The sequence below is a fragment of the Salvelinus alpinus genome, chromosome 7 (genome assembly GCF_045679555.1).
Source record: "Salvelinus alpinus chromosome 7, SLU_Salpinus.1, whole genome shotgun sequence".
Classification (NCBI taxonomy): domain Eukaryota; kingdom Metazoa; phylum Chordata; class Actinopteri; order Salmoniformes; family Salmonidae; genus Salvelinus; species Salvelinus alpinus.
Genome location: NC_092092.1, coordinates 63,359,276 through 63,386,270, shown reverse-complemented (window position 1 = coordinate 63,386,270; position 26,995 = coordinate 63,359,276). Strand labels below are relative to the sequence as shown.

The following is a 26,995-nucleotide window of genomic DNA, read 5'->3' as shown; positions in this document are numbered from 1 at the left end:
GGGACATTCCCTTGAGGCTATAGGCTTATAGATGCCTCCCACCCTTTCCTATCGAAGGCCCTGATGAAGGCGATTACACCGAAACATAATAATAAACTTATCAGATCAATGCAGAAACAAGCTCTCCTTTTTCTTTATATTCCTGGATAGTGTAAGTAATATTTTTTGATTTTCAAGTCCCTTAGTCGAGCACCTGATTCCCTTGTTGTTTAAGCTGGTCTGAAGTGCATTTGTGTACACTTTTCCCCCTATTGATCCATAAGCATTACGGTGTGAAGAATGCTCACAGTTGGTGTTCAGCAATAAATTACAACAATAAACAGTTGCATGAATCTGCTGAAATTAAGAGGACACACCAATCAATTGTATTTTTTGTAAACTTTATTTTGAAAAATCAAAACAGACTGCTAATATCATTAATATATGTATTGATACACTTAACGGCCAGTTGTTTCTGTTCAGTTGGAATCGTGATTCTTGTACAACGTTTTGAAGTCCGCAGTTAATCTATTCAAACCTTAGGACAACAAAAGTGACCAAACCAATGGAGACATTTCTCTAAGCCACTCTGTCAAGCATTCAAAGACAATTTGAATTACACCCCCCCCCCCAAAAAAAAACAAAGTCCTTGCTTTTAATTGAAAAGAAAGACAACAAAAAAATACAACCTTTTGGTCGAGTTTCCTTCAATGCTTGTTTCTTTCAAAAGTCCCAATTCCACCACTGAAGGTGGAAGGAAAACAGATAAAAATAAAAAAAAATCTACAAAAACAGGTGAACGGTTATCGCAAAAAAATAACAGCCCAGTGCTCACATTTAGTCAGACGCTACACAGAAGCTGAACCCCCTCACTAACTGCACGTCAGCTCACATCACATGCTCCCCTTCTCTTCCACACACAAACAGGACCCACTCTGACCTTAAATACAGAGTTGATCAGAAGTAAATTGGAAAACAACTAAGTCGTGTAGAGCGTGTCATAACAGCAATGACTATAGACCCCCCCCACAACAAAAATAACAGTTGTGTGAGCACATCACCGCCCCTCTTTCTGCACACCGACACCTCTACTCTATCACTGCAGATTGTGTGTGTGTGTGTCGAGGGCACTAAGAGCGTGCTAGCTTGGGTTCGTGGGCCCTCAGTGTCCCCACAGCGTCCTTTACGGCATGGTAGATGATGTTCTTCACCTAGAGAACAGAGATCCCATCAAAATTACAATTAATTACAACAATATGTTACTGATTGTTTAGCTGATTGATAATCAATTCAAACCTTCATTCCTTCTCACAGCAGTGACCTATACTTTTGTGGCGGCGTAGTTAGTGCTCTACTTTTGAGCAGAGCCCTGGTCAAAAGTAGTGCACTACATAGGCTACCATTCAGGAGGCAGATGAAGTGTACCTGGAGCTTGTCCTCGTGGTTGGAGTGTGTGGTGGACAGGTGTCTGAACTCCTGGGTCAGTCTGAAACAGTGCTTCACGTGCTCAGGAGACACAAAGTCCTCCGCCACCTTGATACAGCTGTACAGGTTATGGACCTGGGGGGACAGCCAGGAGACAAGAGGGGAGTGTGTGAAAAATGTGTTTTTGAAAGAGTGTGAGAGGTGTCGTGACAGAGAGAACGTGTGTGTGTGTGTGTGTGTGTGTGTGTGTGTGTGTGTGAGAAGCAAGAGTATAAATATTATACAGCAAAAGGAAAACCACAAGTGTACCCTCTGTCCCCATGTAACCATTAAACAACCCAAAACGTCTCAATCAAACCTCCGCTGTTACGTCCAGTGTTTCCCCTAGTACCCACCTGGTGGGGAGCCCCGGCGGGAATGAAGACTGCGTCTCCCAGGAACTGTACGATGGCCCAGCCCTGCACACCATACTCCTCATACAGCCTCCTGCGCAGCACCCCATCCAGGTACCAGCTCTGGTCGTGGATAGGGTCATGGTCCGGCGGGTTCTCCTGGCCCTGCTCCTCGCCCACCTGACACAGTCAGAGGAGGGGGGGGGGGACGCTAATGGTAAAGCATAGTGACACTAATGGTAAAGGATATTATAAACTAGGTGGTTCGAGCCCTGAATGGAGATTGGTTGACAGCAGTGGTATATCAGAACGTATACCACAGGTATGACAAAACATATTTTTACTGCTCTAATTACATTGGTAACCAGTTTATAATAGCAATAAGGCACCTTGGGGGTTTGGAATAGATGCCAATATACCACAGCTGAAGGCTGTGGCTAAGAACAGCCCTTAGCCGTTGTATATTGGCCATATATCACATCTCCTCGGGCCTTATTGCTTAAGTAACATGCTATGGTATATCAGAGAGACAATGTGTATCCTAAATGGCACCCTATTCCCTATATCAGGGCTCTCCAACCATCCTGTAGGTTCACACTAACCCTGTTCCTGTAGAGCTAGCCTCCTGTAGGTTTATATTACAACCCTGTTCCTGGAGAGTTACCCTACTGTAGGTTTATATTCCAACCCTGTTCCTGTAGAGTTACCCTACTGTAGGTTTATATTCCAACCCTGTTCCTGGAGAGTTACCCTACTGTAGGTTTATATTCCAACCCTGTTCCTGGAGAGTTACCCTACTGTAGGTTTATATTCCAACCCTGTTCCTGGAGAGTTACCCTACTGTAGGTTTATATTCCAACCCTATTCCTGGAGAGTTACCCTACTGTAGGTTTATATTCCAACCCTGTTCCTGGAGAGTTACCCTACTGTAGGTTTATACTCCAACACTGTTCCTGGAGAGTTACACTACTGTAGGTTTATATTCCAACCCTGTTCCTGGAGAGTTAACCTACTGTAGGTTTATACTCCAACACTGTTCCTGGAGAGTTACCCTACTGTATGTTTATACTCCAACCCTGTTCCTGGAGAGTTACCCTACTGTAGGTTTATATTCCAACCCTGTTCCTGGAGAGTTACCCTACTGTAGGTTTATACTCCAACACTGTTCCTGGAGAGTTACACTACTGTAGGTTTATATTCCAACCCTGTTCCTGGAGAGTTAACCTACTGTAGGTTTATACTCCAACCCTGTTCCTGGAGAGTTACCCTACTGTATGTTTATATTCCAACCCTGTTCCTGGAGAGTTACCCTACTGTATGTTTATACTCCAACCCTGTTCCTGGAGAGTTACCCTACTGTAGGTTTATACTCCAACCCTGTTCCTGGAGAGTACCGTACTGTAGGTTTATACTCCAACCCTCTTCCTAGAGACTTACCCTACTGTAGGTTTATACTAAAATCACATTTCTCATGGGAACAGTAGAACTACAAAAAAAAGCCAGGCAACCATTATAGTTTCTTCCCTGACAATTTCCCAGATATAATGCATTGCCTGAAAATGAATGTGCAGATATACATTACAATGAATGTGGTGACGGTGAACCCTGACCTTGCGGAGAAGCTCGCGGATCTTCTCGGCGTCCTTGGCAGAGTAGATGTGCCAGAGCGCCCCGGGCTTCTCCTTGGCCTCATACACCCTCCTCTTGGTCATCTCATCCACGTCACCCTCCTCGATGGTGGTCATCACCTCTGCAGGACCAAACAGACAACAGGGATGAGCAAACACGTGCAGTCACAGAGTGAGCATGAACTCTTAGGGAAGGATGGGGGAAAGAAGAACACTAAACATCACACATTGACATCCTGAGGTTGTGGGCACAGGAGAGAAAAGACTACACATTCTAACTTGGAGGAGAAGTGCTGCTTCACTATGTCAGAATCATGAGGTGCCATCTCAAACGGACACTCTATTCCCCCGAATAGTACCCCATTTTGATCATAACAGTATGTGGCCCTGGTCAAAAGTAGTGCAGCACATGGGAAATAGGGTGTCATTCAAAATCCAGCCGAGGTTAAGTGCCGAGTCATCATCCAGAATCAGATGGACACTGAGCTGGCAGGGGAACTGTACCCTCCTTGCTATGCCATTTGAGACACAGAGTTGCTTATTTATTACTAATAAAGAAAAGATTCAGATGGCTAATGAGGAACGGGACTAAAACATTACACTAGTGGAGCTACATGTATTATTCACTTTCTGGTCACTTGGACAAATGACCCCCAGAGCCATAGAACAAGTTGCCTGCATGTGCGCGCGAGAGAGAGACGGGCGGGACTAAATGCGTGCGCGGGCACAATTAAATGCGGGCACAACTAAATGCGGGTGCAGGTGGGACTAAATGCGTGTGAGTTTATTTGCTCAGACTTTCCTCCAGGCTAGGCATCTCTAGATGCCCATCTCCAACAGTCAAAGCCAGAACACCAGTCACCCCAGACAACAGAATATGCAAAACGTGAAAAAACTACTAGCGTCTAGCAGCGTAAAAAACTACCAGTGTAAAACATTAACAATAATAAGTTGTGTTTAAAGCTTTTAAACAGTTTGACTCTGGCTATCTGAGGGTTAATGAAGATCTACACAGGGTAGAAGACCACAGAAAGACCCAACTCAGACCACAGATAAATCACAAAGGCTTTTAAATGGATGCACCCCTGTAGTATTCTGGCCCCGACCCCATGTGGGAAAGGACATGGGGATGGGGGAGTGGAGGAGGAGAGAAAAGGGGGATGTTAGTCAAGAAGGCCATGCTAAGGAGGTGATAACGTTATAAAATTGCACAGACCTTTACATCCAGCGATATCCATCTCTGTGAACAAGAAATGTTCACACAATCAACATGTGAGACCCATGGGAGGGTCTTTCCACCAGAATCCTGTCCATTGATGCATGGGGGGGCAACTCACATTGGGCTAGTCAGAGGCCTCCAGTGATATAGTTCAGAGTCCGTATCCACAAAGCATCTCAGAGTACGAGTGCCGATTTAGGATCAGTTTAGCCTTTTAGATCATAATGAATGAGATTATATAGATCAGCACACCGGAGATGCTTTGTGGATACAGGCACACGGTGGGAAACCTGGGAGAGGCCACAGGAGTGACTGACGACAGGCTAAAATGGAACATTTACACCATTGTTCTGTCTCAATGCGACAGTACAGTATTTGATCTTGGTCAACCTATCAACATTCCTTTAGAATAGTTGGGAGCACCTCAAACACAATTATACATGACTGGTTTTAATATTATTCAAAATATTTTCAGTTTATTTTGGGCCTTTTTCCCCCAATTTCTTTTACACTTTCTTTAGATGTAAGGCGTTTAAATCTGTCATAATGACTATCCAAGGACAAAGATCCAAGGACAACATTAACGTACCATACAAAAAAAGCTCAATCATTAATGAGTGTTGCTGGATGGAGGTGCTGATGTCCATGTGTGAGTAGCAGTGTGATATAGCGGTTTGATATAGAAATGCACTTAGTGCGAAATGGACACTTGTGCTAAATTGCTAGCCATGCTAACGCTTACATTGTATAGTGCAACGTACGTCAATGCTGTAATGTGTCAGCTGTGTGAATATATGTTCTACCTCACTGTGAGAGAGTGTGTTGGTCCTACTCACCCTTGACGTGGTCTCCCTCTCCCTCAGGGATGCCCACGTACACCATAACGTTGACGGCATCAGACACGTCCAGATGCAGGTTGGTGGTGCCAACACTCCGGTCTTCTGTCTCCATCAGACCTGAGAGGGAGGAAGATAGGACAAAGCCGGATAGTGGCGAGAAAGGGAAAGAGATGGGAGATGGGGGGGGGTAGTGATAAATGGAAAGAGGGAGAGACCAAAATCAGAGATGCTGCCATTGGAGCTATTTCTAACTAGCTATCTATTGACCAGCTATGGGATCCCAGTGTTAGTCTGTAGGGTTTCTCTCACCATAAGCATTGTACATCTTAGGCCCCAGATCTGGCCTGACAAAGAAGTTGGGCAGGCGGGAGGCCAGGTTCAGACGGCCGTCTCTCTTGGTGTACTCTGGGAGTGGGAGGTTGTCCATTAGGTCATCAAACCGTGTGGGCATCATGTCTCTGAAGTCTTCTCCAGGAGGCCAGTCCTTCAGCTTCAAAACCATGGGCTGACCATCACTACCCTTCAGACGCTCTGGAAAGAGAGAGAAATGAGTCAGTGATTGAGTGAATAAATGGATGAACGAATGAATGATCCTGTTACTTACTGGAGATGATCTGGAAGCCGTCCCAGAAGTCTCGAACCTTGACGTCAGAGATGATGGCACAGTTCCGACAGTTGACCAGATCAACATCCTGGTCCCCAAACTCCTCGCTGAAGGCCTCAGGCCGCCACAGAGCCCCCTTGAGACGCTTATGGATACCAGACACCAGCACCGGCTGGGGAGGGGGGGGGAAAGGGTTCAAACAATCAACTTCTCTCACACTGCACATCCTCCTCTTCCAAACTTCTCCCCAACTAATCTATTACATGGCATGACGTAACAATGTACATATTGCCAAAGTGCGTCTCTTTCGCTCTCTGAAATAAAATAAAACTCCATACACACAAAAAGCTTCTCTCTCATTTTGTGCACAAATTTGTTTACATCCCTGTTAGTGAGCATTTCTCATTTTGCCAAGATAATCCATCCACCTAACAGGTGTGGCATATCAAGAAGATGATTAAACAGGTGCACCTTGTGCTGAGGACAATAAAATGCCACTTTCAAATGTGCAGTTTTGTCACAGAACACAATGCCACCGATTTCTCAAGTTTTGAAGAAGCGTCCAATTGGCATGCAGACTGCAGGAATGTCCACCAGAGCTGCTGCAAGAGAACCTAAAATGTTCATTTCTCTACCATAAGCTGCCTCCAACGTCGTTTTAGAGAATTTGGAATGCTCGTTGTCCTCACAAGGTTCTTGGCCAGACTACGTTTCGGCTTCGTAACCGACTTCAGAGGGCAAATGCTCCACATCGATGGCCACTGGCATGCTGGAAAGTGTGGTCTTCACGGATGAATCCCGGTTTTAATTGTACCAAGCAGATGGCATGTATGGGGACATGTATGGCGTTATATGGGTGAGAGGTTTGCTGATTTCAATGCTGTGAACAGAGTGGGGTTATGATATGGGCAGGCATAAGTTATGGACAGCGAACACAAATGCATTTTATCGATGGCAATTTGAATGAACAGAGATACCGTGATGAGATCGTGAGGCCCTTCATCCGCCACCATTACCTCATGTTTCAGCATGATAATGCACGGCCCCATGTGGCAAGGATCTGTACACAATACCTGGAAGCTGACAATGTCCCATAAATCAATTGAGCATGTACCACAGCGTGTTCCAGTTCCCACCAATATCCAGAAATTCCAGACAGCCATTGAAGAGGAGTGGGACAGCATTCCACAGGCCACAAATCAACAGCCTGATCAACTTTGCGAAAGGAGATGTGTCACGCTGCATGAGGTAGCGTGACACTACCACATATTACTCACACCACCACCATCAATACTACTACCACCACATATTACTCACACCACTACTACCCCCACATATTACTCACACCACTACTACCCCCACATATTACTCACACCACCACCCCTACATATTACTCACCACCATCACTACTACCACCACATATTACACATACACACCACATATCACTCATTCATATTCGTAGTAAATCCATAGATTAGGGCCTAATGAATTTATTTAAATTTACTGAGTTCCTTATAGGAACTGTAATGGTGAAATTGTTGCATGTTGCGTTTACAGTGTATTCAGAAAGTATTGAGACCCTGTGACTTGAATCTCAAATTTTAACTAATATCCAATGCTCTTGTTTCTTGGCCCAAGCAAGTCTCTTCTTATTATTGGTGTCCTTTAGTAATGGTTTGACCCTGAAGGCCTGATTCACACAGTCTCCTCTGAACAGTTGACGTTGAGATGTGTCTGTTACTTGAACTCTGAAGCATTTATTTGGCCTGTAATTTCTGAGGCTGGTAACTCTAATGAACTTATCCTCTGCAGCAGAAGTAACTCTGGTTCTTTCTTTCCTGTGGAGGTCTCATGAGAGACAGTTTCATCATGGCGCTTGAAGGTTTTTGCGACTGCATTTGACATTTTACGGATTGATTGACCTTCATGTCTTAAAGTAATGATGGACTGTCATTTCTCTTTGCTTATTTGAGCTTTTCTTGCCATAATATGGAATTGGTATTTTACCAAATAGGGCTATCTTTTGTATACCACCCCTACCTTGTCACAATACAACTGATTGGCTCAAACGCATTAAGAAGGAAAGAAATTCCACAAATTAACTTTTAACAAGGCACACCTGTTAATTCAAATGCATTCCAGGTGACTACCTCATGAAGCTGGTTGAGAGAATGCCAAGCGTGTGCAAAGCTGTCATCAAGGCAAAGGGTGGATACTTTGAAGAATCTCAAATGTTAAATAAAATATATTTTATTTAACACTTTTTTGGTTACTACATGATTCCATGTGTTATTTCATAGTTTTTATGTCTTCACTATTGTTCTACAATGTAGGAGAAAAAAAAGAAAAAAACTTAAACTTGAATGAGTAGGTCTCTAAACTTTTGACTGGTACTGTATGCCATTCTGTTCTTCTGAAATAGACCACATTTTCTTCATGCCATGCTTCTTCAGACCTGCCTAAAATAAATGGATTTATTACATTACATGGATTTTAAAATGTAGATGTTCCAACTGTCTACAACAGTGGCTTGTAGGCTATGTGGAAGCCAGGAGATGCTATGTGTTTATGTTAATTAAATGTCAATTACCGTGAGACCGACAGTTATTTGCTTGACAATCACCTGCTCATTTAATACGGTGGCCCTACTGACGCCACCATATTAAATCACACCACCATATTACTCACACCATATTATGGATGCACGATATATCAGTGAACATATCAGAATTGGCAGATATTAACTAAAAATGCAAACATCGGTATTGGCCCGATGTCTAATTTAACGCCAATGTGCAAAACTGATGTCAAAGCTGACGTGCATACCTATATAGATAGATGAGAACATGTTTGTATATAACGTAGGTGCATGACGTAATGACGCCACGTAAAATGTTGAGCTACACGTGCAACACCGCATTCCTAACCTAGCCCACAATGTCTGCTGTGTGCCTCGAGCAGTCAACAAGTCAAGCAGTCATTTGAAAGAGTCAGGAAATATCAGCGAGAGAACTCAAAGGCGAAATCCATTAACGGCAAGATAATGGAATTCATTGCCCTTGACAATCAACTATTCTCTATCGTGGGTGATGTTGGCTTTCGCCGACTGGTTGAGCACCGGTACACTTTATTTGGTACTATTTTTCAGATGGTGCCCTACTGGAGTTAAACAGTAATAGCATCACTGCTATTAGCTTCACGACTGACATTTGGACCAGCGATATCAGCCCCATGAGCATGCCAAGTCTGACAGCACAGTGGGTCGACGAGGATTTCGTACTGAGGAAAGCCGTATTACATGCTCATGAATATGCTAGTTGTCATACCGTGGCTGCCATTTCAATGGCATTTGAGAACATGTTTGAAACATGAACACACTCCTAGCTCCATTCAAACAACTGACTCGAGAAATAAGCTATTCAACTGCGCCTGCAGCAGACGTGATACCATCTGTCATGGCATTGAAACTCCTGCTCAACAAAACTGGCAGGGGTGTAAACAAATGTGCACAAAATTTAAGATAAGCTTCATGTGCATATGGAACATTTCTGGTATCTTTTCTTCCAACTCATGAAACATGGGACAAACACTTTACATGTTGATTTATATTTTTGTTCAGTGTAGTATTCGTATTCTAATTCCTAAATCTAATGCCACCGATTCTGTCAAGAGTGGAGTGCACATGCCCGTTCTGACTTTGTCGATGCTAAGCTACCCAGTTCGCTAGCAGCTAGTGTGCAATGTTAGTGCTGACTAGTTTCTATGGAGTGAAGATGGCCCCTATCCCCGACGAGGTGGATGTTTTTACTGGCCCACATTGACGAATGAAAGTTGCCCTTGACAAGTTTGCCCCGGCAACAAAACTGCTGTGAACAAGTGATTCGGGGGCATTCTCTCTTTACTGTGTCGCCCCAATGCGATGTACATGGACTGCTCCTTTGATGCAGACAAGAAACAGGGTTTACGTGAAATGTTACATACACAGCTGGTCAAGATGGAAATGGACACAGTGACAGTGCCCACCGAGGGAAAGAGGCTACGGACAGACAGAGCTGAAACTTCACTGCTTGACATGTATGATGCAATGCTGGTTGAAAACGAAACTACTGAACAACGAAACAGCACAACAAGTAAGTGAAAGAAATATGTATTGATTATGTTTTACTGGTGATGGGGACATACACCCTCGTTCAAATTTTGGGGTCACTTAGAAATGTACTTGTTTTTTAAAGAAAAGCCAATTTTTGGTCCATTAAAATAACATCAAATTGATCAAAAATACACTGTAGACATTGTTAATGTTGTATATGACTATTGTAGCTGGAAACAGCATATTTTTTATGGAATATCTACATAGGCGTACAGAGGCCCATTATTGGCAACCATCACTCCTGTGTTCCAATGGCATGTTGCGTTAGCTAATCCAAGTTTTTCATTTTAACGAGGCTAATTTATCATTAGAAAACCCTTTTGCAATTATGTTAGCACAGCTGAAAACTGTTGTTTTAAAAACTGGCCTTCTTTAGACTAATTGAGTATCTGGAGCATCAGCATTTGTGGGTTCGATTACAGGCTCAAAATGGCCAGAAACAAAGAACTTACTTTTTGGTCAGTGTGTGTGTAACCTTTTTTTAAACTAGGCAAGTCAGTAAAGAACAAATTCTTATTTACAATGATGGCCTAACCCGGCCAAACCCAGACGACGCTGGGACAATTGTGCGCTGCCCTATGGGACTCCTAACACCGACCGGATGTGATACAGCCTGGATTCGAACCAGGGACTGTAGTGACGCCTCTTGCACTGAGATGCAGTGCCTTAGACTGCTGTGTCCATGTGTGTGTGTGTGTGTGTGTGTGTGTGTGTGTGTGTGTGTGTGTTAACTATTTAACTGTACTAGAATGCTAAATATCAGTTATCGGTATAATTTGTTTTGGCAAGGAAAATATTGGCAAGATATATATATACTATATATATACAAAAATGTAATATCGGTGCATCACTACTACATATTACACACACCATATTACTACAATCTCTTCTCTACCCCCCCAGAAAGGTCTCTCTCACCTGGCCCTGTTTCCAGCACTCTCTGAAGATCTTCCAGTTGTTGGTGTTGGAGGGATCCTGCAGGCAGAGCAGGCGTCCGTCACAGAGCCAGGAGTGGGAGGTGTGGGGGTCTAGCACGCTGAGGCCCATAACCCCGTCCCTACGGCCAACCCCACCTAGCTCACTGCCGCCCTCCCCCAAACGACGGCCCTCCGCCTTCTTGGTCTCCACCACCGAGGCGATGATATGGTCCAGGAAGTTAGGCAGGCTGCCCTTCAACTTGTCCCCCTGATGGAGGAGGAGGGGTTAGACATGCAGTCTAGGGCCCTAGGGCTCTGGCCAAAATAGTGCACAATATAGGGCATAGGGTGCTATTTGGGACACAAACTAGAACTCTGTGTAGATTCTATGAATTCTGGAATGGCCCTTTAATATGAGCATTCTGAATGATCTTAGTTACTGTGGTAAGCTGACAGACACTCACAGCTGCTGAGGTGGAGAAGACAGATGGGAAGGTTACTCCAGAGTCTCCAGGGCCCTGGGGGAGTCTCCCGGGTCCAGAGTTGAGCAGGTCTCGGAGGCTGGAGCCCTCTGGTTTGGGCTGGGTGTTGCTGGAGCCCAGCAGCAGGCTGTTGAACAGTTTAGGACTGGAGGAGGAAGACGAAGGCTTGGACAGGGCGCTGAACGAGTCCAGGCCGAAGGGAGAGCGTGTGTCCCGGCCCATCACAGAGCGCATCGACCCAGAATCTGGAAGGGTGGACAGGAGACAAGGTTAGAAGATGGTTAGATACCTCACAGATCCTCTCATATTAAACACATGTACAATAAATGTCGAGAGTACCATCCAGAATATGACGTAGAACTGAGAGTACAGAGAGATAAGATGTAGTCACCTTTAGTGTCCTCCACCTTGGCTTTTTGAGTGGCAAGGTCTGCCAACCAATGCAGGGCGGTGGAGTTTCCCTCACCTGTGGAGGGGCGAGGGTCTTTGGGGGTGGGGGTCTGGGCAGGGTTTGGGGGGGCGCAGGTATGGTTGGCCCCGTTAGTATCAACCCCCCCTCCTCCCCCCTCTGATGACGTTGTGGTGGAAGTAGGCTCTGTTTTGACCACTGTCATCTCCGCCCCCTCTGGCTTAGGAGTGTTTGAACCCGCTGGACCCCCGCCACCTGTGATTGGTCCACTACCACTGCTCCCCGTGCTGGAAGAGACAGCAGACTGCTGGGACAGCAAAAAAGGAAATATTAGCATTATACTGTATACTAATAAAGCCCCATGACAACCAACATGTAAAACAAGTGAGAACTATGTACAGTGCTTTTGGAAAGTATTCAGACCCCTTGACTTTTTCCACATTTTGTTACAGCCTTATTCTAAAATGTATTAAATTGTCTGAGGTCTTGTGCGCTCTGGAGCAGGTTTTCGTCAAGGATCTCTGTACTTTGCTCCGTTCATCTTTCCCTCGATCCTGACTAGTCTCCCAGTCCCTGCCGCTGAAAAACATCCCCACAGCATTAAGCTGCCACCACCATGCTTCACCGTAGGGATGGTGCCAGGTTTCCTCCAGACGTGACACTTAGCATTCAGGCCAAAGAGTTCAATCTTGGTTTCATCAGACCAGAGAATCTTGTTTCTCATGATCTGAGAGTCCTTTAGCTGCCTTTTGGCAAACTCCAAGCGGGGTGTCATGTCTTTTACTGAGGAGTGGCTTCCGTCTGGCCATTCTTCTTGGTCACCTTCCTGACCAAAGCCATTCTCCTCTGATCGCTGAGTTTGGCCAGGCTGCCAGCTCTAGGAAGAGTCTTGGTGGTTCCAAACTTCTTCCATTTAAGAATGATGGAGGCCACTGTGTTCTTGGGGACCTTCAATGCTGCAGACATTTTTTGGTACCCTTCCCCAGATCTGTGCCTTGACACAATCCTGTCTCGGTGCTCCACGGATAATTCCTTGACCTCATGGCTTGGTTTCTGCTCTGACATACACTGTCAACTGTGGGACCTTATATAGACAGGTGTGTGCCTTCTAAATCATGTCCAATCAATTGTATTTACCACAGGTGGGCTCCAATCAAGTTGTAGAAACATCTCAAGGATGATCAATGGAAACAGGATGCACCTGAGCTCAATTTCAAGTCTCATAGCAAAGGGTCTGAATACTTATGTAAATAAAGTATGTTTTTTGTGGGGGGGTTTTATAACTTTGCAAAAAATTCTAAAAACCTGTTTTCACTGTCATTATGGGAAATTGGGTGTAGATTGAGGAAAACATGTAATTAAATCCATTTTAGAATAAGTCTGTAACGTAACAAAATGTGGAAAAAGTAAAGGGGTCTGAATACTTTCCGAATGCGCTGTATAGATATAGAAATGTTAAATGTTTCACATATTCTGTTTCTTGGTACAACATTAGAAAACACAAAGATGCAGTACCTGTGAGATGCCATTGGGGGCGCTAGGGCGCACTAGGGGCCTGTGGTGCCGGCTGGTGCAGGGGCAGTTGGCCTTGATGCCCCATTTGCCCCTGGCTGAGTGCACCATATCCCCTATGTTATAGAGAGCTGTGGGAGAGAGAACAGAGAGAAGTCAACATGGGATGACTTAATGAGAAAGATACAACACATGTTGGATGTCAAGTTCGGGCTGGGAGTTTTTCCAGACAATGTGACCTGGGCCTGTATCCACAAAGCATATTAGAGAAGGAATGCTGATCTAGGATCAGGTCCTCCCTGTCCATAATAATCTGATTTATAATGATCTAAAAAGGGAAAAACTGATCCTAGATCAGTAGTCTTATTCTAAAAACCACTTATGGACCCCAAGCAGGAAAGACTCCAGGCCCTAGTTCAAAGCTCCTATAGTTATGATGATGTTACCTGTTCCAGGTATGATCTGTGTGGGCATGAGGTTCTGAGGCTCGTGTCTCTGGCCCTTTACACACTTCAACCAGGAGAACACCTCGTCATCAGGCCCCTCGTCCACCTCTGAGAGACAAAACATGTGATGGAAGATTCATTTATACACACACACTCCCTTTCAGCTCAATCTTCACTTCTTCAAAAACATCATCACTGAAAGAAAGAGCAGTCCAGGCCAAGCACTGTACGTAGTCGAACTGGACAATACCATGCCCCAGTCCATCCCTGTGTGTGGAGTCACCATAGAGATCCTACAATCCACATTCTATATGTTATAAAGACTCCAGGATGGAATTCTGACTCACCCTCCATAGGGCGGTTCCTGCGTTGCCGGTAGCAGTCCAGGCACACCCCGAAGCCACACTTCCTGCAGACCCAGTGGATGTTGAAGACGGTGGTCTCACATACGTCGCACATCTCCCTGACGCCGCGCACCGCACGCTTCCACGCCACTTTCTCTGTAGAAGAGGACAGACAGACACAGGGTAAACACAAGTCACCTTACTGAAACCAATGCAAAACAGCAGGGGTTTATTTATTAATGCACACTGTAGCAAAACACTTTGCAACGGAAAACGAGAGTTTCTATTGGACAAAAATCAGGTAGGTCCCTCCCCGTTTGCTTCCTAGTGAATCCACTGCAGCGGTGTGCCTGCCCAGTCAGGTCAACCGTCACAGAGATCTTGGTTTGAATAATAAAGATGTGATGGGGAGAAAATAATGAGAAACACACACCAACATTAAAAATACATGGCTACACACACACATACTGAACAAGTGTCAGACTACTCACGGTGTGGCTCAACCATCATCATGGCCTCCTTCTCAGACATGACGAGCTGACAGAACTGGTCTCCCACGTTGGCCAGGATGTACTTGGAGGTGTCCAGGTCCAGGCCCTCCTGTACGGATGGGGAGGGAAGCCACAGCCCCATGGCCATGGCATCACTCTGCTGGGGGCTCAGGAAGCCCTCCACACGCAGGATGCCCTTACGTGTGAATGCCAGCCTGGGTAGGGGGCAAAGGTTCAAAGTTAGATGAGTGCAGACGAGAGTGTAGAAAGCGTTTGAGATGACGGTGGTTGATGAAATTACTGATATACCTTATTGTAGCATTACATAGAAGAGGATACACCTCACAACCCATCTCTCATATAAGGCCCTCCCCCGCCCTCCTTTCGGAAAAGCTGACCACGACTCCATTTTGTTGCTTCCAGCCTACAAACAGAAACTAAAACAACAAGCTCCCTCGCTCAGGTCTGTTCAACGCTGGTCCGACAAATCTGATTCCACGCTTCAAGACTGCTTCGATCACGTGGATTGGGATATGTTCCGCATTGCGTCCAACAACAATATTGACGAATACGCTGATTCGGTGAGCGAGTTCATTAGAAAGTGCATTGACGATGTCGTACCCACAGCAACGATTAAAACATTCCAAAAACCGTGGATTGATGGCAGCATTCGCGTGAAACTGAAAGCGCGAACCACTGCTTTTAACCAGGGCAAGGTGACCGGAAACATGACCAAATACAAACAGTGTAGCTATTCTCTCCGCAAGGCAATCAAACTAGCTAAGCGTCAGTAGAGACAAAGTAGAGTCGCAATTCAACAGCTCAGACACAAGAGGTATGTGGCAGGGTCTACAGTCAATCACGGATTACAAAAAGAAAACCAGCCCCGTCGCGGACCAGGATGTCTTGCTCCCAGACAGGCTAAATAACTTTTTTGCTCGCTTTGAGGACAATACAGTGCCACTGACACGGCCCGCTACCAAAACCTGCGGGCTCTCCTTCACTGCAGCCGAGGTGAGTAAAACATTTAAACGTGTTAACCCTCGCAAGGCTGCAGGCCCAGACGGCATTCCCAGCCGCGTTCTCAGAGCATGCGCAGACCAGCTGGCTGGTGTGTTTAAGGACATATTCAATCAATCCTTATCCCAGTCTGCTGTTCCCACATGCTTCAAGAGGGCCACCATTGTTCCTGTTCCCAAGAAAGCTAAGGTAACTGAGCTAAACGACTACCGCCCCGTAGCACTCACTTCCGTCATCATGAAGTGCTTTGAGAAACTAGTCAAGGACCATATCACCTACACCCTAGACCCACTCCAATTTGCTTACCGACCCAATAGGTCCACAGACGACACAATCGCAACCACACTGCCCTAACCCATCTGGACAAGAGGAATACCTATGTGAGAATGCTGTTCATCGACTACAGCTCAGCATTTAACACCATAGTACCCTCCAAACTCGTCATCAAGCTCGAGACCCACCCCGCCCTGTGCAACTGGGTCCTGGACTTCCTGACGGGCCGCCCCCAGGTGGTGAGGGTAGGTAACAACATCTCCACCCCGCTGATCCTCAACACCGGGGCCCCACAAGGGTGCGTTCTGAGCCCTCTCCTGTACTCCCTGTTCACCCACGACTGCGTGGCCATGCACGCCTCCAACTCAATCATCAAGTTTGCGGACGACACTACAGTGGTAGGCTTGATTAACAACAACGACGAGACGGCCTACAGGGAGGAGGTGAGGGCCCTCGGAGTGTGGTGTCAGGAAAATAACCTCACACTCAACGTCAACAAAACAAAGGAGATGATTGTGGACTTCAGGAAACAGCAGAGGGAGCACCCCCCTATCCACATCGACGGGACAGTAGTGGAGAAGGTGGAAAGTTTTAAGTTCCTCGGTGTACACATCACGGACAAACTGAATTGGTCCACCCACACAGACAGCGTTGTGAAGAAGGCGCAGTAGCGCCTCTTCAACCTCAGGAGGCTGAAGAAATTCAGCTTGTCACCAAAAGCACTCACAAACTTTTACAGATGCACAATCGAGAGCATCCTGTCGGGCTGTATCACCGCCTGGTACGGCAACTGCTCTGCCCACAACCGTAAGGCTCTCCAGAGGGTAGTGAGGTCTGCACAACGCATCACCGGGGGCAAACTACCTGCCCTCCAGGACACCTACACCACCCGATGTCACAGGAAGGCCATAAAGATCATCAAGGACAACAACCACCCAAGCCACTGCCTGTTCACCCCGCTATCATCCAGAAGGCGAGGTCAGTACAGGTGCATCAAAGCAGGGACCGAGAGACTGAAAAACAGCTTCTATCTCAAGGCCATCAGACTGTTAAACAGCCACCACTAACATTTAGTGGCCGCTGCCAACATACTGACTCAACTCCAGCCACTTTAATAATGGGAAATTATGGAAAAATGTACCACTAGCCACTTTAAACAATACCACTTAATATAATGTTTACATACCCTACATTACTCATCTCATATGTATATGTATATACTGTACTCTATATCATCTACTGCATCTTGCCATCTTTATGTAATACATGTATCACTAGCCACTTTAAACTATGCCACTTTATGTTTACATACCCTACATTACTCATCTCATATGTATATACTGTACTCTATACCATCTACTGCATCTTGCCTATGCCGTTCTGTACCATCACTCATTCATATATCTTTATGTACATATTCTTTATCCCTTTACACTTGTGTGTATAAGGTAGTAGTTGTGGAATTGTTAGGTTAGATTACTTGTTGGTTATTACTGCATTGTCGGAACTAGAAGCACAAGCATTTCGCTACACTTGCATTAACATCTGCTAACCATGTGTGTGACAAATAAAATTTGATTTGATTTGATCATACACAAATGTACCTGCGGAAGTGGAAGAAGCGGCAGGCCACGTTGGGGTCGTCGTCGTCAGGCTCCTGCTCCCGGTACTTCCTGTAGCGCTCCATGCGACACTCGCGACACTTGTGGAGGTGGGGCGCCACGTTGATACAGGAACCGTCCTGCAGGAATGACTCTCCTGACTGCTTCAGACGACGCACCTTAGTCACGTCCTTCAGCACTGATTGGCCCACTGGATGACACAAAGTACCTTACATCATGAAGGGCTACAAAACCATGCAATGACAACCTATTCATGAGTGTAGGAAGAGGTAGTCCAAACAACAACTTTACCATCAATCTTGTTAAAAGGTAAACTCAGCGATATGACGTAGATGCAGAAAGTAAACATCATAGTGTGTCAATTTCCACAACAACTAAGAGCGTTGAAGCGTGAGGCTCAACACCGCTGCTGTTTTGGTGCCATGCCTACCACTCTAAATGGCGTGTAGCGAACCCAGCGCACAGATACTGTGTGAAGTCTTGCATCTCGCTCATCTCAATATCTGCGGTTCTGCTCGTGGCAACGTCGTTTCTCTGAGTCTACCTATTAACATTTCATGATCCTGACCAAAATGGAATGAAATTGATGACTGACATGTTACACGCATGATGGAGAATCTCATTTACATACTGCTAATATCCTGAGGCTCCAGGTCTTACCTTTGAAGGGCTTGTTGCGTGGCCGGCTCTTGGCCACCCCAGGCCCTTTACCCTTCTGCAGCAGCATGGCTCCCTCCTTGACGGGCCCCGCGAGGCCCCCAGGTGCATGGCTCCTCTCCAGACCCTCCTCTGTCTCACTTAGGTCCGACAGGTCGCTGTTGTCGCTGGAGTCAGAGTCACGTTTAGATGCCTGACCTCGCTCCTCCAGGGCAAACTTTTGGGCCTGGCCCTGGTCAAAAGGCATGGGTGCATTCTCACCACTCCCTCCAGCGACTGCACTCCCAAACATGGGGAAGCCCGAGGTGGAGCTGGGCCGGTCATCCAGAGAACCACCCTCAGCTGAAGAGCCCTGATCTGCTGTGGAGGAACCCTCCTTGGGCTTGGAGGAGGTGACTGACTGGGGCCTCTGGGTGAAGCCAGGGGCTGGGGAAGAAGAACTGGACTCAGCGGCAGCTGAGAGGGAGGCGAAGGGGGAAGACAGAATGCCCTTGGGCAGCTCGACCATGGTGAACAGGTTGGATTTGCTCTCCGAGGCCGAAGAAGGGCCCAGGGTCTCAGGCTCCAGAGGGGCTGGTTTGCCACTGAAGGGACTGTGGGAGAGCTTCTCCCCGTAGGCCAGGAAGGGGTTGGAGGGCTCCTTGGAGCCCTGGAGGAAAAGGTTCTGGTGGCTGTCTGTCTTGGTGCCGAAGCCGCCCACCGCGGCACCGTTAGTGCCACTCCTGTTGTTAGCACCACCCAGAGCTCCAGAGGCCAGAGCCAGTGGAGTGTCCATCGCCCCCATGCCCAGACCAGAGGACCTCATCCCCCCAGAGCCACTGCTGAAGGAAGGTGAGAGTTTGTCCCCTGCAAAATGCTTGTTGAGCACTCCGTTGCCTGCCGACTGGGTCTCAGGCACTTTGGAATGCTCTTTGAGAGGAGCTGTAGCTGAGCTAAACAGGCCAGCTGATGCCGGGGCCAGGACAGAGGGCTTGAACAGGCTAGGAGGCTTCTTACTCAAGCTCTCTGACACGGCTGTGAAGTAATTGGTGTCCTTAGACTGGCTCTGACCCGGAGTCTGGTTCTGGTTAGGACCACCAGAGTTCTGGCCAGTCTTCTGACCCGTCATACACTGGAAGAATAAGTTCTGGTCTTGCTGCTGCGGTTGGGCCTTGTTGTTCTTGGTGCCTCCAAAGGCAAATCCGAAGGGTCTAGAGGATTCCTGGGAGGCTGACGGTGTGTTGGAGGAAGCGCTGGTCTTGGAGCTCACCTCTCCAAACACAGAAGCCCCAGCAGGCTTGGACTGGGGAAGCCGGAACCCAGCCGCAGCCAGGATGGGAGTCTTAGAGCCCTGAAGAGCAGGAGGAAGAAATACAGGATATTAGTGACAGAACAATGATGGTTAGTAATTACTATGTAAGGTATAAGACCAAGGTCATGTAAAGTGTTACTAACTCACCTCCGACTGGTTGGTTGTTCCTTTCCAGACAGGGGGTTTTGGGCTGAAGCCAAGGGAGGCAGAGAGCGCCACGCTGGGGGCACTGGCTTGAGATGGGGATGAGATGGTCACCGGGCCTGGGGAGACTAGGGCAGCCATCTTGGGGTTGGTAGACTGGGATGGCTCTTCTCTCTCTAGGGTGGGTCCTGCCGGGGAGGGTTTTGGGGCCAGAGCTCCAGGGACCAGGCTGGGCATCTGGCCCAGAGAGGGGAAGGAAGTGTTGGAGAAGGGGGAGGGGGCTTGTTTGAGGGGGGGTGGAATGGGGGTGGCTGTGGTGGTGGAGTCAGCAGACCCCTGTCTGTCTTGTGTGGAGAGGGCACGTCCGTTCTCTTTGGTGTAGCGAGGCGGAGTGTTTGATTGGTCCATCTGGGAGGAAGTGCTGTTCAGGGAGGCGTAAACCTGTGTGACTTCGGAGGAACTGCTGTTCACTCTGCGTCCTCCTCCTGCTAACTCTGCTCCCCATGTCACCATCCCCTCTTCAGAGGCCTTGGTGGAGCCGCTCCCGTTCTGTCCATCCACTGCTCCCTCTCCCGAACCCTTAAAGCGCTTCAGGGTCATGTCCTCCTCGCCCTCCGAGGCTGTCCTCCGTCTACGGCCGCTCTCGCCCTTCCCTCCGTCACTCTCCTTCCTCCGTCGAGCATTCTTCCCTTTCTAACCGAGGAGAGGAAGAGATCAATGTAAATGAATTAGATAAGGGTGTGCAGAACAATTACCCAAGTCAACCAAAAAATGAAATCCTTTAAAACAAAAGCAAGATGGGAGGAATAGGACATTATACTTCATCCAACTTACCTCATCAAAGTGATCTTCAGCCAGCATCACGTGTATTACCCGGGGATCCACCACCTGAGTCTCCTCTCCCTAGAACACCACATCTATTACATTAACAACACGTACCTAACTACTATCAACACATCTGTTACTTTAACAACACGTAGCTAACTACTATCAACACATCTGGTACATTAACAACACGTATCTAACTACTATCAACACATCTGGTACATTAACACGTAGCTAACTACTATCAACACATCTGTTACTAACAGCACATCTGTTACATTAACAACACGTAGCTAACTACTATCAACACATGTTACTAACAACACATCTGTTACATTAACAACACGTACCTAACTACTATCAACACATCTGTTACTAACAACACATCTGTTACATTAACAACACGTACCTAACTACTATCTACACATCTGTTACTAACAACACATCTGTTACATTAACAACACGTACCTAACTACTATCAACACATCTGTTACTAACAACACATCTGTTACATTAACAACACGTACCTAACTACTATCTACACATCTGTTACTAACAACACATCTGTTACATTAACAACACGTACCTAACTACTATCAACACATCTGTTACTAACAACACATCTGTTACATTAACAACACGTACCTAACTACTATCAACACATCTGTTACATTAACAACACATCTGTTACATTAACAACACGTACCTAACTACTATCTACACATCTGTTACTAACAACACATCTGTTACATTAACAACACGTAGCTAACTACTATCAACACATCTGTTACATTAACACGTACCTAACTACTATCAACACATCTGTTACATTAACACGTACCTAACTACTATCAACACATCTGTTACATTAACAACACGTACCTAACTACTATCAACACATCTGTTACATTAACAACACGTACCTAACTACTATCAACACATCTGTTACATTAACAACACGTACCTAACTACTATCAACACATCTGTTACTAACAACACATCTGTTACATTAACAACACGTACCTAACTACTATCAACACATCTGTTACATTAACACGTAGCTAACTACTATCAACACATCTGTTACTAACAACACATCTGTTACATTAACACGTACCTAACTACTATCAACACATCTGTTACTAACAACACATCTGTTACATTAACAACACGTACCTAACTACTATCAACACATCTGTTACTAACAACACATCTGTTACATTAACAACACGTACCTAACTACTATCTACACATCTGTTACTAACAACACATCTGTTACATTAACAACACGTACCTAACTACTATCAACACATCTGTTACATTAACAACACGTACCTAACTACTATCAACACATCTGTTACATTAACACGTAGCTAACTACTATCAACACATCTGTTACATTAACAACACGTAGCTAACTACTATCAACACATCTGGTACATTAACAACACGTACCTAACTACTATCAACACATCTGTTACATTAACACGTAGCTAACTACTATCAACACATCTGTTACATTAACAACACGTACCTAACTACTATCAACACATCTGTTACATTAACACGTAGCTAACTACTATCAACACATCTGTTACATTAACAACACGTAGCTAACTACTATCAACACATCTGTTACATTAACAACACGTACCTAACTACTATCAACACATCTGTTACATTAACAACACGTAGCTAACTACTATCAACACATCTGTTACATTAACAACACGTACCTAACTACTATCAACACATCTGTTACATTAACAACACGTAGCTAACTACTATCAACACATCTGTTACATTAACAACACGTACCTAACTACTATCAACACATCTGTTACATTAACAACACGAAGCTAACTACTATCAACACATCTGTTACTAACAACACGTACCTAACTACTATCAACACATCTGTTACATTAACAACACGTACCTAACTACTATCAACACATCTGTTACATTAACAACACGTAGCTAACTACTATCAACACATCTGTTACTAACAACACGTACCTAACTACTATCAACACATCTGTTACATTAACAACACGTACCTAACTACTATCAACACATCTGGTACATTAACAACACGTACCTAACTACTATCAACACATCTGTTACATTAACAACACGTAGCTAACTACTATCAACACATCTGTTACATTAACAACACGTACCTAACTACTATCAACACATCTGTTACATTAACAACACGTACCTAACTACTATCAACACATCTGTTACATTAACAACACGTAGCTAACTACTATCAACACATCTGTTACATTAACAACACGTAGCTAACTACTATCAACACATCTGTTACACTTACAACACGTAGCTAACTACTATTGGCACATTAACAACACATTAACTATCAACACATCTGGGACATTAACACATAACCAAAACGATCAACACATCTGGGACATTAACACATAACCAAAACGATCAACACATCTGGGACATTAACAACACGTCCAAAGAGGTAATGGTAAAAGCACATCCAGACAGTGTGTGTGTGTGTGTGTGTGTGTGTGTACCTGGTCCATGGTGATCTCCATGATGTGTGATTTGGGGTCGTGCCGAGAGACCAGGCCCAGGGCCCAGTGCTCCTCAAACTCACACTGGTACACCTGAACCTTCCGGCCCTGGACGGTGTAGGAGCCTGGAGACACACCAGCAGGACAAGGGTTAAAGACTCCTAGCAGTGTGCCAGAAGGATATTATGGTGGGACTGAAAAGTGGGAAGAGAGAACAATACTGAGGAGTAGAGGCTAGCAAAGCCCAGTATTGAAGAGTTAGAGGCTAGCAAAGCCCAGTATTGAAGAGTAGAGGCTAGCAAAGAACCGTATTGAGGAGTGCAGTGTAGGAGAACATGGGTGAGCATGAAAGCAGGAGGAAAGTCAAAGTGCACCATACACAGGTCATTCATTGTACAATAGGTTTCTAGTCATTCCATAGTCTAATAGACTCACCCTTCCTGAGGATCTCCTGCAGCTCAAAGTCACTGTGCCAGCTGGAAATTGCAGCCTGCAGAGAAGGCTGCTCCAGCAGGAGAGAGTGCCTCACGTCTTTCGCTGCCTACAAAGGTAAAGACCATGACACAAGACCATGACACACAGTGATAACACACTCATAGTATATAATACACACATCCGATGAAAGTTGACACACACACGACTTTGAGCAATGTAAGCCCACCTCAAATCTCTGGAGTGAATTCCCATCAGGGAGGAAGTCCAGGGTTCTGCTCCCAAAGAACTCCACTGGGACCAGGGAACCCAGACCCACACGGTCCACTAGACACCGGAACGCCTAGCAGGGGAAGAGGAACATTGCTAGGACCGGAGCCACTACATTTGAAGGGTGAGATATTATATAACATTCCCATCTGGTGTAAATGGTGGAGTGGCTGGAGAATGAGTGTTTGATATTTCTAATGATATTATCATCTGGCAAACCATGAAAGGGTCCATGTTGAACTGTACGATAGAAAAGAGCAGCAGGTTGGTGTGTGTGTTGTCTTCCTCTTGTGTAAATCTAACAGGACCTAAAGACATCCCCTGCTAGGACCATTGCATTTCCACCAGCTGGTCTGGCCTCACTTCAAGGTGCAGGTGTGCCTTAGGGAGCCAGCAAGGTATGTGTGAGAGGAGAGAGCATACATATTACATACACCCTCTGTGAACTAACCATGACCCAATACCCTTCCCCACCAGGGGCATTCACCTGAATCTGTCCAATAGAAACAGTAGTTTTGGTGTTTCATCTCTGGTTATTTGGACAAATTACAATTTCGCAGGTGTTAGCATATTTCAGAAGGAGAGGGGACATACGGCCCATAAAAGTGCAAAGAGAGACATGAGCTCCTCATTCTCTTAACATGTTTGGACCCAGAATTGAAATTCGACCAGCTGACCCATTATGTGAGTCTTTATTTCTGGGTTAACTGAGAATTAAGGATTACCAAACCCTGTTGTGGCGATGACATGATGAGCTAAGCAACCGATCTGGCCCTGGAACAGTTACCACCAGCATGATCTGGGGTGTATTCACTAGAGAACACCGTAGCAAAAAAATGCGCAAAGAAAACAATAGTTCGTCTTACCCTGCACATCCTATTCATTCCTGACTGATTCTCTCAGTTTACACCCAGAATCTTTCCAGGAGAGATTAGGTCAACCCTAACCCAGAGAGGTTGCTACTCACCAGAGCTGGCCAGGCTGTCCCAGAGGTTACTCCAGCTGCAGGGTGGTTCTGGTTGGGCTGACTGCAGTTAGCCCAGACAATGGCACTCTCTACCAGTACAGCTCTCACCTCCTCCCCATACACCTGTACCCAGGAGCGCCTGCGCCACGCACAGTCCTCAAACTCCACAAACACCTACAGGACGGGGGAGAAAATGGAGGGGGAAAATGGTGGGAGAGTGGTGCCGTTTCTGTTAGACTAGCTATATTAACTTAGGCTAGGTTCAGAGGCCATTTTCAAAAGAGCAGAGGTAAGACAAAGACAGTATTTGGTTAATGGGAAAACAGAAGCCAAAGGCAGGCAGGCTACAGACAGACAGCAGGACAGGCCTTGGTAGGTTCATAGTCAGCAGAGCCCAGGCAGCCCTGGCACACAAACATAGCCCATCTACTCCTCCAAGTCTAAGCAAGGCCTTCTCTATCAGGAAGACAGGTCAATCATTACAAATAGGCTTGTCAATTCCAAACCAGTCTCCCTTTCTCATTAACCCCTCATGTCAATTAGTAGTCTAGAGCAACTTTATGAATGAGGATTACAATGTAACAATGGATTGCATTTATATGGGTTAATGCTTTACTCAAGGGGCAATATATAGTTGTAAACAAAAGCCCATTTAAAATGTGTAACTTGCTGACTCACTCTGCATACAAAGCCAAACAGTACAGTACAAACAGTACAGCCTATTAGATTGTAATTGTGTGTATCTGTGAGAGGATTAACAACTGCTGTGCCTTGAAGAGTGCCCTCCTACCAAGACCTGAGAAGCTGCAGAGAATACTTGGTGTTTATTATGATGATCGATACAAACAGAGGCTAGTCCATGCAAAAACAAAAACACATTTACAGCCAGTTACATCAACCAGCCCACCCCATAGACAGTAGACACATAACAGAAACAAGAACAAGAGCTGGGGCTGAGTGGAGAGCATTGAGGTGTCGGTGGCAACCATCTGCACCTGTTAAAAAGCTTTTTTCTAAGAACGGTCCTGGAGACTTCCTTGAAAATCGCATAATCTGGATTAACTACTCCATGCAACACCAGTCCCTTTCTAAAATCTGGATTTGGCAATTGCTTTGGTGCATGCCTGCTTTGTCATCAAATCGTGCAAGATAATGCATGCATCAACAAATTACACCAGCTAAACTACTGTTCGGCCTAACGTTAGCTACATATCACCAAACAATATCTAGCCTGCATTTGGTTATTTAAAGCATGCAAACCTATTAGACTGACATTAACATTTTAATGAGGCTATGGCACATTATTTTAAATTCTGGATACTATGCTAAAGTTGGTTAGCTAGCTAACAAGTTGGGAACAAAATATGTCAAAGGCCCAAAATCATCGGGATAAATTATGGAGGCCGCTACTATCAGGCAAGCGAAACACAGCGGCCCCCATTGACTATATTTTTGTAGCTAAAATTATTTGGCTAGATAATACCAGCAAAGCACAGACAACCGGCGACATTTGTATTATTCTGCTTAAATCAGTTTCGTTAAATACGTAGTCAGGTTATTAGCTTGTTAGGTAACGTCAGCTGTCTTTATTCACATGTAAACACTGACCGTCAGCCCCGCAGCTGCTGTTGTTGTCGGCTCTCCTCCGCTCACCTCTACCCCTGGGCTGGCCAAACCTATGACGCTGACAGCCCGGACGGTCCCCCGGAGCCAGTCGCGAGTCCAAGTGGACTGCTCCGCTTCGGGTCCGGCTGCGGACCTGCCATCGTTGAGGAGCAGTAGAAGTCGCTTCCCAATCAGTTCAAGAGAGTCCCCCATATTTAACTAGCCACCATGAATTGAAATATCAACTTCCTTCGCTGTATTTCTGCTGAGAACTCCGATGCACTTAGCTAGCTAGCCAGGTTATATCCGCCTATGTGACAGATTTAAGCCTCAACTACCGCAACTTTGCTGCATGCGCGGCGGATCAAGTCACGCCACAAATAGAGAAGTACCGAGATGTTATTGTCCTCAAAGCTACTGTCCCGCTCTATCCGCCATTGAGGCTCTCAACAATCAAACGCACTCCTCGTACTAGGCTCCACTGCGGCGATAGCAAGCGTGTG

At 45.7% G+C, this 26,995-nt stretch overlaps 1 protein-coding gene across 4 annotated transcripts; it reads right to left on the bottom strand.

Annotated features, from left to right (window-relative positions):
* Positions 1–363: 363 nt before the first annotated feature.
* LOC139581459 (lysine-specific demethylase 3B-like) lies at positions 364–26,995 on the bottom strand. 4 transcript variants are annotated; one of them, XM_071411245.1, is made up of 24 exons: positions 26,496–26,995; positions 24,888–25,061; positions 23,880–23,993; positions 23,654–23,759; positions 23,219–23,343; positions 20,679–20,747; positions 19,848–20,537; positions 18,413–19,739; positions 17,735–17,942; positions 14,838–15,052; positions 14,350–14,502; positions 14,003–14,110; positions 13,560–13,687; positions 12,027–12,351; positions 11,618–11,880; positions 11,155–11,421; positions 6,087–6,258; positions 5,792–6,013; positions 5,480–5,599; positions 4,641–4,664; positions 3,407–3,546; positions 1,800–1,976; positions 1,405–1,539; positions 364–1,190 (listed from the first exon to the last, which is right to left on the bottom strand). In XM_071411245.1, exons 1-24 carry the CDS (start codon positions 26,703–26,705, stop codon positions 1,110–1,112), a joined length of 5,553 nt encoding a protein of 1,850 aa, XP_071267346.1. In that variant the 5' UTR covers positions 26,706–26,995; the 3' UTR covers positions 364–1,109. The 4 variants fall into 4 exon arrangements, with proteins under 4 accessions (XP_071267346.1, XP_071267347.1, XP_071267349.1 ...); XM_071411246.1 differs by having other exon boundaries at positions 12,027–12,348; XM_071411248.1 differs by having other exon boundaries at positions 26,541–26,995.

Bases quoted from the DNA above. Each gene is read 5' to 3' on its own strand.
- LOC139581459 (XM_071411245.1), bottom strand. From the start codon at position 26,705: ATGGGGGACTCTCTTGAACTGATTGGGAAGCGACTTCTACTGCTCCTC. The intron at 19,740-19,847 runs GTGAGTTAGTAA...CCTGCTCTTCAG, and splicing joins GAACAACCAACCAGTCGGAG to GGCTCTAAGACTCCCATCCT. The intron at 5,600-5,791 runs GTGAGAGAAACC...CCTCCCTCTCAG, and splicing joins TAAGATGTACAATGCTTATG to GTCTGATGGAGACAGAAGAC.